Raw genomic sequence first — 18,446 nt, 5'->3', positions numbered from 1 at the left:
CCTCATAGCAATCCGGGTCTTCAAACTAACTGGGACAGCGCAGGCATACGTCTAAAATTGTTTAATCAAATTTACTTTAGAATTTAGAGGACAAAAGAAATTCTTCAACCAAAATTAAACTATTTAGGTATCGTGGTATCCCATGGAGGAACACAGTTGTGACTGCTCCACCTCGCAGCTTCACAGCTAAGAAAAGCTGCCCCTGATTATACTGGATCCACAGATAAGGATGTGTGGATCCGGTGGATCTGACTGGTGCCCATCTGGGCAGCACTGTCCTCAAGTGAAAGATGAATGCGGATGTTTTAGATCATGCATTGCACAGAGGTCATTAAGTCCCGACAGACCACTTTGTAAAGCCAATACTGTGAAAAGAAAAAACAAAAAAAAAAAAAAATCACTGCCGCTCAACGAAGTTTAAGACTTAAAGCTTAAGCGATTGATGCAAATAGTGAAATAATTATATCCCAGCAAAAGGAGAACATGCACTTTTCTAACTAAATTATGTTAGTTGTAACAGTAACATTATAAATACAGCCCCACAGCAGATACCCCGCAAACATTGTTAGTCTTTAACCGTGGCTTTGCTCACAAAATTCCAGCATGGAAATAGAAGACGTAAACTGAATTAACTGATTCAAAGAGAGCACACTCGAACTCCGGCTTACCTGCTAAGTTGCCACTGTCATATAAGCAGGCAGTTAATATAAGCAGGCAGTTATACTACTTATCTGCGTATTAACTCCCAGAACTTTGTGATGCTACTACGCTTTCACACGGGGCAGTGCTGCCACTACTGATGAAAGAGAAACCCAGTGTTGCCTGTTCCCCTCACCTTGAGGTAGGCCATGGTCAGGAGCGGGAGTAACGTGAAAGGAACCAGGTAGAGCAGGGCAGGCTGAGCAGCCTTGAACACCTCAGAGGACACCGTGGCTGTCAGAAGGCCTGGACAAGGGAAGAGATGCCAAAGTTACATCACATGCCAAAGATGGGACTCATGTCCTGGCATACACGCTTTGTGAAAGCTACGCGCATATGGTCTGTGTGCAGGTCACACTTGAAGCCATGCCCCTCTTACTCATGACATTACTCTCGCTGTGTGAAATGGTGACCACGTTACTGACATATAAACCTGGCTTTTACAGTACAACTGAACATAGGCATTGCTACATCACTCCTGTAATGCACATCCTTCTAAGCCATCAGCAAACAACAGAAAACTAGAGGCTGGTCACTCATAGAAGACAGCCACCGTAAGGTTTTTGTTCTACTAAGCATTCAAATGCTAACACATTAGAAAAAAATTGATGGACGTGCAATGAGACTTGAGGCTAGAATAGCAGCTTGGGCATGTTGGTTATGCATCTTGAGGATAACAGCGCGGAACACAGGACGGGAGCACGAGATTAGAGGACAACACAACGAGCGCTGAGGATAACAGCGCGGAACACAGGACGGGAGCACGAGATTGCACGATGCAATGAGAGTCGTGCGGCATATATACGAGAGCATTACTTTTCTGCAGTATGCTGCGCGATCATGTTATCACCCATGTAAAGAAGTGACAGAGACATTAATGCTCACTTCTGAATCACTTTTTGTGCAATGGCAATTTCCTTTTAGGTGACTTATATCATACGAGATGTCCTGTAGCCATCGACATTTCTTTCAGGAGCCGGATCCAGTGAAAGTTCCGTTTGGGAACTGTTCTCTTTCAGTGCGACGTCAGTGTCACCTCAGGAGGAGGATGGGAAACACAGCGACCAATAGGCAAAAGTGCCAAATCACCAGCGTGTACGTCATGTAAACGTGTATCAAATGTGTGTTAGATGCGAACTAAATCTAATAATTGCACAGCAATGCAAACTGGTGAATAATAGACTGTAATATCTGTGAAAACTCCCTGTTAAAAGAGCCACGGCATATTCTTGGCTCGTGAGTATTTTTATCTCACCGTTAAATGGTTTAACATGCACGGCCGGTGTCACTTGCTGCTTGCTTGCGCACAGTGAAGCTTTTTGCCGAATTTGAAGTTCTGTCCTTGGCACAAAATGGTAAGTGCCGAAAGAAAAAGGTCTACAATGCCTACACTGATGCAGCCGTTGTGGCCTCCGAACCACACTATAACCAAGGAGTTGCTGCTGCTATCGTGGGCATGAGCGGCTTGACACGTACACCGCACTAACGCGGTTCCCTGCCTATGCTGCGTTGCTGCGTCCCCAGCTCAAGCATTGTGAGTGTCTGCGGAAAGTTTGTGAAAGGCTGCAAATGTGCCAAGGACGCAGCCGATGACAATGGGAATACGGCTGCACTCCAGACACTGCCACCGCCTGCTCCCCCTCTGCTGATATAGAAAGGAAATAAACCCAGCTCACACAATTCCCGATGCGAGTTATCGCTCCAGCCACCACAGCAGCCAAATGGCCGCCTCTGACTGCTAAGTAGCAAAGCCCACAGAGCACCTTCGCTTGTGGCAGCACATGGTCAACCCGATAAGTGTTGCCAGAAACCTTTTTCTGACATGTAGAAGGTGTCGTCTCGTTCCTTGTGCCGCCTCAGTCAGCTGCAGCCACAAAGCACAGCGAAAAATGAAGGATGCATATGGGGTGCCATGTTTACGAACAGCGAACGCGGATCGATTCCCTCAAAGCGAACCTGCCCGCCGTAGTTGCTGTGTAGGCAGGAGAAATGGCTCTTTACGAAGCGATGGCCAGGCCCCAGGATGTAAGCGAAAAGGACGGAACCGTCTCTATTATTTAACCGCCACTGTAAGTTTGGCATCATACCAGATATGATGACAGTCGGTGAGTTAGGAGCGGTGAAAGGAACTGTCGCTGGATCCGGTCCCACGTGAAGGTTTCAAGCTCTGTAGAATTATCATAGCCCTGTGGCCAGAGCGGACACTTCTATGCCACCTCCCAGAGGCACATGCATGATTTTTTCAAGGCGGTGAAGGTTCACAAGATATGGGGGGGGCAAGGGCCCTGTATGTCCATTTCCCATCTCACCCTTCCTAATAGGAACCACGCAAGTTGGCAGCTCCTTCACTCTCGACCATGGTGCCATGCAAGCTACTGATCAATCGCACGCTTCTATGAGCGAAAGTGAAATGAACACTGGCGTGCCATTACACCTTCAATCAATCAGTTCCTGGCCAAGTCACCTGCCAACTACCATACAAGACTGTGAGGCTGATGCTGCTGTTGGCGGATATATTTTTGTACACGCAGGTACTAATTGCTTTCGTGCCAAAATGACATGTCCTCACTAGCCATCTTGGATCAATACCCATGTGTTGAGCAGCCATCACACTGCGAGGGGCTGCAGCCTGAACCCACCCCACACAAATCAATGACTCAAACCTGAGATAACAATGTATCCTCTCCCTCTCAGCCTAGCTTGACTTAGTACGCCCCTTTCATGTCTCTTCGACCCCTTTCACTTTCAGCAGGAGGCTGGGTAGTTTTAAGCAGGCAAGTATTTTGTTCGCTCAGGTCACCTTTTATAAAAGCCGAAGACAAATGTCTATGCACTCTCTCTGGCTAAGGCAATGCATTTTCTGTCCCTCGACTGTGTATATATTGTTCTCAAAGTGCCTAGTAGCCTTAGTGCCTCGTAGCCTTCATTTCACAGCTCCCACTGCCGATGTTGCGTGGCATGAACAGGCACCTGATGTGCTAGCTAACTGATATGCCAGCAAGGCCCAAGCACATCCTACTAAAAACCTGCCGGCACAGGTCCCTGAGAGATAAAGTAAGTTTCAATCAAAGGAACGCACTTAGTGCAACCAAAGCAAATAAGGTATGCAAGAGATTACGGCAAACGTTTTACACTGCACAGATAAGCACCGCGCATTTGTTCTCACCACAGCCCTTTTCTCAAAAAAAAAAAAAAAAAAAATCCGACTAAAAGGAAAAAGAAGAGCATGGCAACAGTTTGAGTTGTAGCTTTTAAAGTGCACGTACCGAGGAAGTACCCGATGAGGGAGCAGTGGAAGTAGGAGATCTTGTTGAGATGGTTGGGTGGCGGCAAGCCCGTCTCGGCCGAGCTCAGCTGGGCCTTCTTGTAGGCATCGTAGCGCAGCACAAAGCACAACAGCAGGCCTGGCATCACCTGTCAAGGAGAGAACCATCACACTGCTGGGTGGTAGTCACACAGCGTGAGAAAAAGAAGCCTGACAATTTGGTGGCCACCTCGTGCTTGTGACTGCAGCGGGGGCTTCTTACAGTGCAGGATAAAAATGACCATGTCATGAGAAACATCAAAACAGAGCAGTATAACGTCCCTTGAAGACGTACAACTGGACAACATCACACAAGAAAGCATTAGCCAAGATGCGCAGTACAGTGCTGTGTAGAACCGAGCAGTGCAAAGAGCAAACCTCTTGCACCATGCCTTGTTACACAGGGCACTGCTTTAAAGGATTTGCAGTAACCTTAAAAAATGGGAAGTAAGGAACTAAAGTGAAACTTGGTCCCATAAAAAGCACGTCAGCAGCACAGGAACAGTTCTGCGAGCATAGACATCAAATTTTTCTTACTGTATTTATGCTTTAGATTTATGCGTAGGACATTAATTACCATGTATCACTATGTGAAATCTGCCTACACTATTAATTTATGATTGCATCTCTTCCACCACACAATTTTAGTTTCGGTTTCAGGCTGCCAAGCAAAGGTGCCGACATATAAGCGAGTAGTATGAGATCACGTGAGGCCCAAAAGTATAATGCAATATGATAGTGCTTTGTCTCATCGCTGTCATTCTGGCTTCTGGGGCAGCTTAGCGTAATAGTCTGCGTGAAAACTATAAAGCAGTGAATATATTGCGGCTTTTGTATGCATCCCGTGACCTCATACTAACTTGTGACAACCTCAGAACCTTAGTTTTGCAACCTGAAGCCAAAAATGTGCTGCGGAAGAAATGCAGTTATAAATTACCCACTGAACGCAGACAAATTTAACTAAGTGCTACATGTTTACTAATCTCTTAGGCACAATTCTAAAGTAAGAAAATAGATAATGTGATGTCTCTATCCCTTTAAAAAGCCGTCAGATGCAGCAAATAGATGACAGAATACTGTGCATCAATGCTGCGCCACTGCTGACAGAGAAGTGCCCTTCCCCCATGCACCATCAGCACCAAATGAAATGCAGACAGCACAACCGAAACATGTAACGCAGAATAACTGTGGTTACTAGCTGCCTGAGAGGAAATACCAGCGTGATACACTAACACTTTACAAAAGTTATCTCAGCAACTTTTAAGTGCAAATCAACTGCTTGCTTGTTACAATTACAGCCATCTTGTTTCGCTATCTGTGCTTTGGCAATATTGCTTGTGCTTCATCTGAAGCTAACAGTACAACACCTTTGCCCGCACCAGGCATGCAAATGTCACAGCATGAGCCCAATGTGATGCAAAAAAAGTAAGGCAAAAATTAATGAGCGTCAGCTGTTCGAACAACAAGGGGAGGGACTTACAATATCACCCAGTCCCAGCATGGAGAAGTGGCCACTGCTGTGCACGCTGCAGAAACAAGGCAGAAGATCAACTGACGATTAGTAATGTTAAAGATGCCCGTTTCGTGCATAATGTGCAGTGTTGTATACTGCACTCATAAAAGCATCTTGCTCTGCTACGCAACCCTTTTTCTTCTCAAAGCCTTGGTGAAGGTTTGAATAAAAACTAAGGTGCAGAATAAAATGACATGCTAGGCATTCCAAATAACCGTCGACCCGGCTTTGCGTTAAATTGCTGTGCCCTCTGGTTATAATGTTTGCTGACGGCATGCTAGTTTTTATGCTCACATGGAATCAGAGCATGCCACTGTGTTGCATGTCACTCTTACTTCTTGAGGTCCTGGCAATGGGCCAGATGAAAACGTGAAAAGAGGTAAAACAAAATGCAAGATATTGCCAACCATATCAAAAAATAGCAATGCTTAACTCTACATTGGATGTACTGCAAACTACTATTTGGGCTTGAACATAGTTGGTGCAAGCAGGCACACTAGCCTTAGCGGTGTTGTGCGCACGCTGGCATTTTTTTCAATTCAGGAGTCCGGGAAGTAGCACAGCTGCAATTAAATTAGGATAATTTCGGCAAATGGCTGCAGCCCCACGACGTGGCATCGCATCAACAAGCCTAGCTCACTGGGAACCACATGTGAACATTCCAGGATAAATTACAGTGATTTTGCACTGGTCATCCCTAAATTCAGCCTATGAAATAGGCCTGCTCAGTGCAGAACTGACCTAGTCTCTAGTAACTGGCAAAGAAGACAAAAGAGAGGAAAGGTCAAACATTACGGGCAGGTTAAATGCACTGAAACAAAATAAATATGTTTGGTGCAATATTGCAGGGTTTAAAAGCTATCATGGGAGATGCTGTACTAGGAGAGCTCAACATTAAATCACAGGTTCATGGTGCACAGGCATTGCATAGACCTTTCTTTCTTTCTTTCTTTTTTTTTTGTATTTTGCGTGCATTAAAATTAGGCTGCAGTGGCTAGGATTTTATCCCACATCATAAGATTCCGCAGCCAAACAGTAGGTCAGCAATGCCAACAGGGGGAAAAAATAAACTGAGAGATCTTGCATTCAAGAAAAGAAAGAGCCGGGACATAACAAAAGAGGTTTCTGCACATAGTAACATTACATACAACGATGAGGTAAAAACTTACACAGGTACAACACTGCTGAACCAAATATTGAGCGAGAGCATTAGCTGCGGGTGACCGAGCGTTTTCTTCTTCCTCAGCATAAAGCCCGCTTTAACCAAGCCGCATGAACGTGCTTTAGTGGCCTATAGGGGTAACATGAGTGCCAGAGTCCTAACAGGCTGATTCTGACATAACTGTCCCATGTGAAACGAGAGACCCAAGTTGGCAGCTCCTGCCGACCGCTTGAGTTGGTAGCCCAGCTCTCACTCTAGTGTCACGTGGGTAAGACGTGGCTACCGGCCGCGCTACAATAAAGGCTCGAAACCTAGAGTAGTATTGCTTTCGCAATAAAGATAAATAAACGATTATTTGCAGCAACAAGTCCTTCACAACATAAGAGCAGAATATCAATGTGGTTGAAAAGTGGACTAGAATCTTGCGCTTTTCATTATAGGGCTTTCTCCTCTCTCTAATCAAGCATAAAGTGCATAATGTTTTTAATCAGAACTGTGGCAGAACAGAACCACGCCAATACGACTGGTGTCAATAAAGGCATCTCCTGACACAGATATAAACAAGGAATAGTGCGCACCTTGGAAAAACCAGCTTTCCTGGCAGTGACAGCTTGGGGGCCTCCCTGACCATGCTGCCCAGGTGGAGTTTCTTGGCAACCAGGCCCACCTGGTAGGAGAGAAGGACGACGGGGGCCGTCACAAACAACTCTGCTGGAGGTGGGCCAGTTGCCACCCCCCTCCCCCTCCCAACATCCCATCTCCCCTTCCCCCGGACACCAAGAGTGCCGCCGTTAATTAAGGCCGGCATAACCCGTGTCCGGTATCCCCCCCCAAGAATAACCCAAAGACCCCATCCATCCATCCATCCATCCAGTTGCCACTGTTCAAGCACTTAAAAGCAGCATAAGGTGCAAAGGACAAAACTAGAAAAGGCACAAGGCCAACAGTCACCCCCGAACAAAACCTTAGTTATCCTGTCTTTCCGTCTTCCTGCTGCCTGTAGCATGTGCCATCCGTGTGTGCAGTTCAGCTTGAGAATGAGACAGTACTGTTCTCACACTGTGTCCAGTCCCCATGAGATGTGGCGGAAGCCCTATCATCATGAGAAAGAGCATGCGCATGTATAGCTGAACTACGTTAGTGCTGACCATCAAGGCTGTTGATTGTGAGCTGAGCAGCTTAGCTTTTCAAAAACCCTCTGCTCATTTCTTTTGCCTCCGGTATTTACTCGCACAGCATGCACTCTTTCTTGTCTTCAGTGTAATCCCTTTGGGAGGCGAGTTCATTATGGAAAAATTGGAAACTGCAAAAATGAGACAAAAAGTAGGCTGCCCTGGTGTAGATCTCTCATTCAATATGGCTCATCCTGTAAATAAAACAAAATGCATCCTTTAGCGCCATTTTCGTGTTTGAGAGCATAGCAAACAACTGTTATTTTAGACCTGCATGAATGATACGCACAGCCACCCAAATCGCATTCTTAATTGCAGTCCACCCTAGCCCGCGTCACACCACTGAGCCGAAAGCTCAAATGCAACAAGCTGCTGCAAGTCTCAATATGGCAGGCAATCCAAAGAAAAAGAAAGAGACAATTTCTAAAATTTCATGGATTGCTCGTAGAATATTCTTACAGGTTGTTTGTCTCGTGGGATAAGGTACATAAGTACTAATTTCACAAATGGTGTAATTGTTTGGGCATTTAATAATGAGTGCCTCCTAGCATCCACTACTATCACCAGCATACTGCATGACAAGGGAGTAGCATGTGTTTATAACATGAAGAAAAAATAAATCGCACCTTTTGACAGCCAGAGTAGAGAGTATGTTTTGCCATCTCATCTAACACAAGTTTAACCTACACCCAAATATGATAAGAAATCACAGAGAAGTAACTTCTATGGCAGAACTTTACATTCAAGACAGTGAGAGAGAAAAAAAGGTATCTGTTGTCACTTGCGAATAAGACAACAAAGTGAGCTTAGGGAAAGAAAGAACAGAAACAGATCGCAAAAAAGTGGGCCCGTTCTGGAGAGGGTAAGGAAGGTAAGGAGGGTAAGGGGAGTAAGGAAGCCCTTTCCCCCCAGAATGAGAACCAAACCGACGGGGGTTACTCACAGGATTGTCTGCTGGCCGCGTGGCCACTTTGACCATGACATTGGCATTGAAGATATATGAGGAGAAAAAGACCTGCACACAATGCATGATACAGCTGTGAATGAAATGCAGTTGTAGGCACATTGCAGCTGTGGACACCGCCTAACTACACTGTCTAAACGCTTGAGAAAAATCCAAGCAGTCCCTGCTGTACATGCCAGAGAAAATATCCAAGCAAATAAAAAAAGTCAGAAAGGCAAAAAAAAAAAAAGAAGCTAACCATCAGTGCTGCCAAAAAAAAAAATATTTCAAAAACCCTTTCCCAAAGTTAACTACGCATGCCTGTGTTTTTCATGCAAATTTTGCTTTGTGGCCAGTGATAACCAGTTCTCGGCATAGCCCAGCTGCAAGCACTATCTCACAATTAAGGCCCGTTCACATAAGCAAGTCACAAATGTTGTGCGACTGTTCTGCTAAAAAAAAAAAAAAAAAATAAGTCACAAATGATCACATTAGTGAAAAGCAACACTCACAGTCAGATTGCATGTTGCATGATTTTCTAGCTTTGCGACTGCGGGCTGCAAACTGTTAAGCAACCAGTGGCAACAAAATATTGTTCTTTAACAAACTTCTCCTTTCTGGTAGCAGTCACAATTGAAAAACTCTCGTTCTAAACGAGAGCAATGCTTCCCATGCAGCTTTTTTTCAGGTTCCTGCTGCAAGCGTTTACGCACGACACAAGTCCTATACTTTCGGCTGTGAGTCAAAGACGAGTGCAAACAAGTATCCCTATCATAAAAGTAAAAGGTTACTCCAGCTCAGGCTTACAGCATATTGACAATGACTGTAGCGCGACCTTCGACAACGTGCAGACAATCTGGAGGCTGTCTTCAGCAGCGCTCTTTTCGCATAAATTGCAAATAGGTAAGCCTAGAGAGGGGAATGAATGAATAACTGCAAAATGCTTATTGCATCTGTGGACTAGTCTTGTCTGAACCGCATCATGTGAGTCTTATTACTCACAACAATGTACACACACAAGCGGCATGTGGAAACGCAGTGCTTGGCGCGTACAGCCATCCACTCACCCAGAAGACATCGTAAATGAGGAGCCCCGTGAGGAGCAGGGTGGACACCTTGAGGCTGGGCAGCCGCACAAACGCGATGAATGCCACGCACAGCCCCATGCCCATCGCTGCACCACAGAGGGAGAGGGGGAAGGAGGAGAGGGGAGGGCAATGGCAACACACAGATCAGACACAGCAGCAGTGGTGATAGAGGATAATGAGGCAGGAAAGAGGAAGGAAAGGCACCTCACAACAATGGAAATGCACCCTGATAAGTCCCTGCCCATTTTATTTGTGCCCACAGTACGTCTGTCAAAGCAAGCGTACTGCTTGGGGCCAGCAGAGCTTGAACGAAGTCCCTCGACTGCTACGTGAACACAAGTTGCTCACGCATTTGCTTGTTAATAGCTTTAGTGCATTGCAACCTCTTCCTTGTCACGTCTGCCAGTTGCTGTCGTGAAAGGAATACAAATAACAGCCGTCCTATATTGCATACTGATGCTAGCGAACCATTCTGGAAGGCGACAACAGATGCTGGCTGCTCTTGACACTGCAATCGTGGTGGTTATTTGGCTCTTTCTGTTTTCTTTCCGTACAAAGAGTAACTTGAAACTTTAGAGGAATACAGGCTTGTCCATTTTTCCTTTTTTAAACTTGAGACGAAAGTAATAGCTTAGTAAGTGCAAGTACATTAAAGAGACTACTGCCATTTTAAGAAAAAAACCAACAAAACCTAACAGCAGTTGCAAAGAAACAACCACTGCCATAGCTGGAGAGACAGTCTGCGCAAGCCAGGAAGTTAAAAGGAAGAACTAAAAAATAAAGTGGGTTTCCCACCTGCATTTGCCAAGTTTTCCATGTTCTAAAAGTCAGTTACAGCAGCACTAAGCAAACTCCAAGATTTACATGATTCACCAAGTTGCTCTGATGTCAACATAGCTCACGGCATAAAGCCTTTCGATGGTGAAACCTGCACACTCGTATAAACCCTGTAAGGGAAGGCATGCCGGGGACAAGACATCCTATTTAATTATGCGAGGGCTGCAATAACTGTTTACAAATCGTCACTAAATGTGTGCATTTCTTGGGTTTTAGCAACAATATTACTCACAAAGCTACGTACAACTACTAAACTGCTACTAAGGAAAAATGAAGGAAAAACATAAACCAAAATACTCACAAGTTCTTGCTCTGGAAAGTAAAACTAAACGACCACCCATACGATCACCACCAAGAAAGTCAATGGCCACAAGTAAAAATAAAAATAAAAAAACAAAAGACTCCCCATCAAACTAATACCGCTGTCACGCGGACATTTCGAAGGCCCTCGAATCGACTGTCTATTCACTCAAAGGCCTTCGAATGCTGCCACATAGGCGTTTCCAATGACCATTGAGTCGATAGTCTATATAGTCAAAAGAACAGCTCAGAACTCTATCGACATCTCGAAGGCCTTCGAACGTTGCGCAAGGTTGCTAGCGTTGACCCGAGGAGTGCCACGCACACTCTTGCGCACAGAGCGTTTACGGTACAAAAACATGAAAAAGCGTTATTATTTTATATCGTTAATTTACGCGGTAGAATATTACTGAGCTCAATAACTTAAAAATAGCACCACTCCTTTTTAAGGTGCACTATATTTGTACTCTCTACCACTGTAACCTGTACCGCTGAAAAAAGCAAACAACGAAAAGCACAACCGTATGAACGTGTTAAAACAAAAAGGAAAAAAAAGCAAAGTTGTCCTTTAATACCAACTAAAAGCCTGCAGTTACTAAAAAAAAAGGTAACAACTATATTTTATTTTGCATTTGGTAGAAAGATTTCAGTTCTTCCAGCAAAACCGAAAGCAACGACAACGGCACCACAAAAGTTTGGCGCCAAACACCAGAACTATTGCAACAGCCTTTCAGTTTTGCCGTGTAGCAATGGAACAACTCCTTAGATTTCAATCGCGATTGAAAATCTCGAAGGCTATCGACTGAATCGCCTTTGAAAATTACTGTGTGACCGGGGTATAAGCTTAAACTGAAAAGTCTAGGCCCCTTCTGAAATGGCATTAAGGTGATTCTGGGCCTTTATACCCGTGTTACACGGGCAATTTCAACTGCCGTTCAGTTATATCACAGTTCAGCGTTCCAACTGACGTTGTACTGAACGGCAGTCGACTGTAGTTACACGGAACATATCGCGAACCTCAGTTGAATCACGTGATCCTCCACATGCAAGCAATTCTTACTAAAAAAAAGCGCTTGATTTTTCATATATAAATTACTTTGTACAACATTTGCACACTTTATATTATTAAATTGCACATTTTGCACGCGTTTTCTTTTTCGGGTATGGAACAAATGAACTCGACACAAAGCCAAATCAATCCATTTAAGGTGCGTCTGGCTTCGCTGCTTAATCGTCGTCTTTTGGTGCCGCTTCGCGCACTTGTGTTTTGACACTCGTTTGAGTATTTAAAGTTGCAGGCTGGGACTTGCGTTAGCTAAGGCAGCAACCTTTCATCTGATTTTAGAACGCACAGCGGTTGGAAATGCCGCCGACTCGGTCGATGCGGCGCGTCCGCTGACAGCCACCTTGTCAGTTGACTGGTTCAACTGGGACCGCCGACCTCAGTTGAACTGAACCGCAGTTGAGATTTCAACTGCAGTTGGCGCTGCCGTGTAACATCGCTAACTGCCGTTCAGTTCAACTGACCGCCAACTGAACTGCCGTTGAAAACGCCCGTGTAACAGGGGTATTACAGCTTTTCAGTCGAACATTCAACAAGGAAAACTAATGCAAAACCAAATCAGGACAAGGCCCTAATAGTTAAAAACCATATTCGAATCACCCAGTACTTAGCTCTAGGTTGTCGCCGTCCATTCCTCCTCACCAGCCTTCAAACACACCAACCTCCTCACAAGCAGCCAAATAGAGCAAATAGAGCCAACCGCAATTGGAAGCTGTATCTCATGCACACAGCCATGGGATTGAGTCCACAAATAGTTGTTGGCTTGCGAGTGTCTGACCATAAAATGGCTCTCGGTTACAAACATGCTGGCTCACAAACTGTCTAGAAATATCTACTGCAGAAAGCATTTTTGTTAAATGTACAACAGCCTCTTTCTAACATACTTTTTTCGTTCTTCAAGCACACTTTGTTAGTCCCAAAGATGTTACATGCTTCCGCTGATGCTGGGCGAAGCAGCCGATCAACAGCTACAAGTTAACGTCAACATGCTTTCAGTTTCCTGAAGGTGTTGTCCTAGTCATCCCTGCCAAACCATGAATGACATCATATTCTTTGCAAAAAAAAAAAAAGAAAAAAATAAATGTTTGGCAGTCATTTAAGTGGGCGTGCTTTGAAAGCTTAATAATATTTTGTCTGTGGCAAACACGACTGAAGGGTTTATGGAAAAGCACTGCCACATGGACATTATTATGTATTGTTATTGTTATTAATTCACTGCTAATTAGTAGGACTAACTAGTAATGTTACTTAGGATAGCTGCTTGGTAGTGCTAATAAGTGGTGTTATTCCGCAAGGGTTGCTTTAATATTAGGCATGGCTATGCTGTTTAGCTGAGGCTGCGACTGTGAACGACACCGCAATTGCGTAGAACCCCCACCCATGGCACCTGCTGGCTCAGGCATGCCACATGGTCTTGATGATATCGCACACCCCGCTGACCAATTAGCAAAGGCCACCTGCCAAAGCACCTGCCAACTCAACTACAATATTCCCTGATTGCCTGTGCAAGACACAGTGTGTGCAACTGCTGTGTGTGTGTGTGTGCAAGATGTGCTACATGTGTACTACCCATAGACTAAGCGAGACGAGTGCCACCCAGTGTACATGCGGTCACCTCTATAACTCGGACCACTCCAATCAATTCACTGTACTATGACATCATCACCCTCTATTTGCACACTAATTCTCCATTCACTTCCCCTTTCCCAGTGTGCAATAGTCGGCCAGGGTCATCTCATCACTGGCTGACATCTCAATGTTTGCGTTTATTGAAATACTTTCTCTCTCTTTATCCCCAATGGTTAAGAGGTTGATGACATAACAAGGTCACACGACCTGGCCAAGTGCTGACTGATCGGCGGGGTATGTGACGTCGAGATCACACCACCTTTCTCGGACAAATCGGAAATTTTTGTAACAGATGCTAAAAGCTCTCAACAAATCAGGGAGATTTTCGCAGCGCCCGATACAGGATATTGCTTTTCTTGGAGTAGGGGCTCGAAGGCATACTTCATATACACATTCACACGCCCCACTCTAAGATGATGTATTGCAACAAGGTTAAAGCTCATTTCTTCCACAACAATGTTTGACTAATACCGTCAAGAGCAACGAAACTTTCACAAAGACATTGTGATCCACTGAACCATAATGCATAGATGCACTACCTCCAAAACACGGGTTCCAAGTTATAACCGAAGTGCAAAATTCAAGACATCCACAGGCATTACACACACACAGATGGCAGTACCACTTCTTCAGTTTTTTTTTTTCCCAGCATGCACTGCAAAACACCCAAGGGTACAAAAACCGGCTGGTTTAGCTTACCATTGCCCTGTAAAAACAGAGAGACAGGCAGAGAGATCAGTTAAGGAGAGCCCAAAAGAGATCAAATATAAACTACTGCAGATGCTACCAGACTAGCAGTAGCACTACCCAACTGTCTAGCTTTACCGAACACTGCAACGGAAAGTAGCAGCACAAGCAACAAGATGCTACGCAATTAAACTAACTCTTTCAAGACCGCCCCATTGGTAAACAATAGCTCTGTACATGCTGCCAAGGTCAGAGCTCAGATTTTCATGTGCTGTTACATGCCTGCAATCTAGAAGCTAGTTTGAGATCCCTTAGAGTCGCCCTTTCTTTTCTACGCTCCTGAAAGAGTTAACAGTATAAAAAGAAACTCACGAATATGTGAGCTATATTTTCAGAAGTCGTAACGAAGCATTGTCCTAAATTCTATACATTCCAAAATTTTTTGGTACAGTTTCGTATTTTCGTATCTGTACCATTTCACTTTCTGGTCGACTGTTCTCTCACAAAGTTCACACTGAAATATTTTCTTATGTGTAAGTCGTAAGTGAAATATTATATACTTGTATAAAAGAAAATTTGACTAGCTGCACTGTGGTATATGTCACATCAGGGTTTTCTGATACTTAATCCGTTAAAAAAAAAAAAAAAAAAAAGTGTTCCAAGACCCCTCAGAAGTCGCCTATTTTTTTGATAACACCAACAGAGTTAAACTACTGGTGTGCCTCATATAAACCCTTATGCAAGTGTCCCATTTTTTTTCCTGCACCTTCTGCATTTTTTCTTCTAAATGCGGGCCGAGAACGAGGAAGCATGGACACATTTCCTGAATGATGTTAGAACTGCCATTGTAATAGCAAGTGCTACACCATATACATGGATGAGTGTTTTGCATGCTTAACTATCTGCCACAAAAAACTATTGCCCATAATGAACATATATTGAAAAATATTCTTTAGAAACAATTAAAAGATAGAATTTTTAATCATCTGATTACACAAGCAGACCACACCGGAGAAATTTGGAAGCTCTAAGGAGCAGCTTGATACAGCCTAGCAGTGAAATTTAAGTGGTTTGACAAAAGAAAACGTTGACCATCATAACTGTAATCATCATCATCTGACTAATTACACGCCCACTGCAAGGTAAGTGCTTCTTCCCACAAGGTGACCTCCTGTTAGCCGTATTCTGAGCCAGCCCCATCTACTCACTTCCATGTAACTTTCTCATCCCTTTCTCCCACTCGACTCTCTATGCCTCCTTTCCCTTTCCTTGGAATCCCTTCCGTCCCATAAAGGAACAATCGGTTACTTGCTCTCTACATTACATGCTAACACGCCATTGCCATGAACTTGTTCTCTCATCTGCATTGCCCTCTTCTGGTCTCTATTCTTTAGCCCTCATTATATCACTGCTTCGTCCTCAATTTATTTTAAAGACATTTTGTTAGCCTGTTTCTGTCCCACAAGTTAGTACCAGAAAGATATAGACCAGAATTTTTTACCCTCGTGCGCAGGCTGTTAGCGCGCTCCTACTTTCAACACCAGGCGCCATCTGTTAGGCGTGCGTGGCCAGGAGACTGCGGGTTGCACGGGCGCCTCTCGTTGAATACGTGTTCGTGAGCGATTGTTGTTCAATTCTGTCGTTAATGCACTCTACCACCTATGCATGCTGCTGTGTGCTGTGCCTCGGTTCTCACATTTGTCCCTGTTCCAGAGAGTACTAAGCGCATTGTTCCTTCGTTGACGCAATATATGACGGTAGACTACCATGCAGGTTGCGAACTGTAAATTGTTGTTTATGCGGGTGGTGTTTTTTTTTCTGGGGCTGTCCTTCACATATAATAAATGCACACATTTCGTTTTTTTAATTTTGCACATGACGATGTAGAACGTTTGGACCCGACTCCATGGTGCGAAATATAACCTGATCGGCGAGCATCGCACTGAAGGTTGCTTAGGCAAAACGTGTGTTTTCGGCCACCAGTGCCTTTGACTTTCGTTTACCATTTCTTTATTTCAGAGAGAATTTGGCGTGCAAAACGGTTGAGCGTATTAGCTTTTTGCTCTTAGTATCTGCCTGAGGCACAAAAAACACGATTTCATTACATGCTATGACTTGGCCTGAATGGCTAAACAGCTCTTTCACACACACCAATAGCATCGAAATAAAATATACTCGTATTCAGCTGCTACTGTGGTAATATTAGTTCAAACCCTAAAAGAAAAAAAGAAAGGGTGGTGTGCCCTCCACTGGTGGCTCTGTGATTAGGGCTCTTGACTGCTGAGCCGAAAGACATGGATTCGATCAGGGAAGCTACGGCCACCCTTCGATGAAGATGAAGTTGAAGGCGCATGTGTAGTGTGAGATGTCAGCGCACGTTAAAGAACCGCAGGTAGTCGTTAAATTTCTGGAGCACTCCACTATACGATGTAACTCATAGCAGATGCCACTTTTGGATGCTAAATTTTATATATACCACATGAATTGAGTTGTTACGCTCCAGCTAGCATTTATTTGCTGCTGTTTCTTTCTTTGGCACGTACGGCAATATATGTGTAGGATTTAAAAAAGATGTATCATGCTTGACATGCCGGCGCAAAAATTTGATGGGCACTACATTTTTCAGGGATAAAAAGAACTGATTCTAATGCAGCGGTGTTTAAAAATAAAGTGCAAAAAAACTTGCCTGCTGTTAGCCTGTCTAGTCAGATGAGCACACAGCAATAATTTGTTGGTGTGACTGGCACACACCATCAAACGACAGCATGGCCTAATTTGTAAGGTTCAAAATTGTTGGCAGGAAGGAAGAAGAGCTCAGTGGAAGTGGAATTATACGCGAGTCATACGCAACAGTAATGTTTGCAATTGTTCACAAACATTTCCTCGTCAATAAGGCACCCAACGGAACGGCAGTATTATAGCACGGCTTCGTACTGAGAACCAAGACAATTAATGTGAACGTCGAACTAAATTTCACAAATAGCGAGTCGATTTTAACTCTATGACAATGCAGATAAACTTGCTCCAACACACCGTGCGGTAAAAACATTTTTGGCAATATTCTCTAACGCCCGAAAATTAGCTAAACGTGGGTACTGGGCAGACACTGCCGCGGCAATACCGTGGCCTCGCAGTCCCCAAGGAAGCGCCCGCGCGGCGGTGTGCCAATCGGCCAAAAATGACCGCGCCTGGAAGCGGCTAAAAAATCTGGTCTATAGCTGTTATTTGCTTTTCGCTTCAGGGCTATAAATCAGTAAGTTACTATACATAACCTCACAGTGTGTGCCAAGTGCGCTGTGGTCTAATACTATTATTTTTTCATTCTGACCTCTTTCGTAGGCCAAGTCTGAAGTAACTATAGTAGGCCTATACAGAAATGCCCCTTAACTACTTGTATTAGCCCACTCATAAACTCCCGTTGCCTTCCCATGCTGATTCTCATTAACTTTGTATCCTCCATTAGTTTTTAAGTATTCCAATTATAAATGAACGAGAGCAGATACAAAAGCCTTAACTGTGGTATGCCAGCGACAAGAGACATAAAGGAGAAATGTTTTTCGGTACGTTATGGCCTCAGCCGTTATTGTATCACTCAGCCCCATCCACTAATACTGCAATGCTTTTTTCCATAGCATACAACCATAATATGCCACCAGATGCGAAGCATGAACTGTTGTTGGGGGGGGCAGCAGCGCAATCAAGCACTACCATGCTATTCCAGTATCATAATATTGAAAAAGCAGGTGCTGGACTCACCATCCATGAGTAACCAGTGGCCCGTGAGCACCCAGACGCACACAATGGCCACCGAGAGGGAGAAAGAGACCAGCTCTGCTGCCGTGAAGCGGCCACACGTCCCAAATGAAATTCTGCACGGGAGGAAAAGCAAAAGGAATAGAAATGATGGCACTGCAGAGGCACCCCCCACCCCTCTTAAAAAAAAAAAAAATTTGTGTTCACAGCTACCAGAACACAAGGGTTGGTGCAGCCACAACCCCCTTGCACATTAGCGCAACCTAACAAGCAGCCAAGTGGTAGAAAAAGAACAG

At 44.4% G+C, this 18,446-nt stretch overlaps 1 protein-coding gene across 1 annotated transcript in view; it reads right to left on the bottom strand.

The window, feature by feature from the left end:
• The window catches only part of SppL (signal peptide peptidase-like protein), a 108,875-nt gene that overhangs the window by 13,187 nt on the left and 77,242 nt on the right, over nt 1–18,446 (bottom strand). Inside the window, exons 6-12 of the mRNA XM_084597446.1 lie at nt 18,154–18,266; nt 9,861–9,967; nt 8,794–8,865; nt 7,257–7,345; nt 5,484–5,529; nt 3,966–4,113; nt 836–945 (exon numbers count right to left, since the gene is read on the bottom strand). Of these exons, the coding sequence (XP_084453572.1) occupies nt 836–945; nt 3,966–4,113; nt 5,484–5,529; nt 7,257–7,345; nt 8,794–8,865; nt 9,861–9,967; nt 18,154–18,266 (685 nt within the window). The remainder of the gene's footprint in view (nt 1–835; nt 946–3,965; nt 4,114–5,483; nt 5,530–7,256; nt 7,346–8,793; nt 8,866–9,860; nt 9,968–18,153; nt 18,267–18,446) is intronic.

The sequence above is a fragment of the Amblyomma maculatum genome, chromosome 3, assembly GCF_055883805.1.
Source record: "Amblyomma maculatum isolate TAMU_Amacu chromosome 3, ASM5588380v1, whole genome shotgun sequence".
In the NCBI taxonomy this organism is placed as follows: Eukaryota; Metazoa; Arthropoda; class Arachnida; order Ixodida; family Ixodidae; genus Amblyomma; species Amblyomma maculatum.
This window is presented reverse-complemented; position numbering and strand designations above follow the sequence as displayed.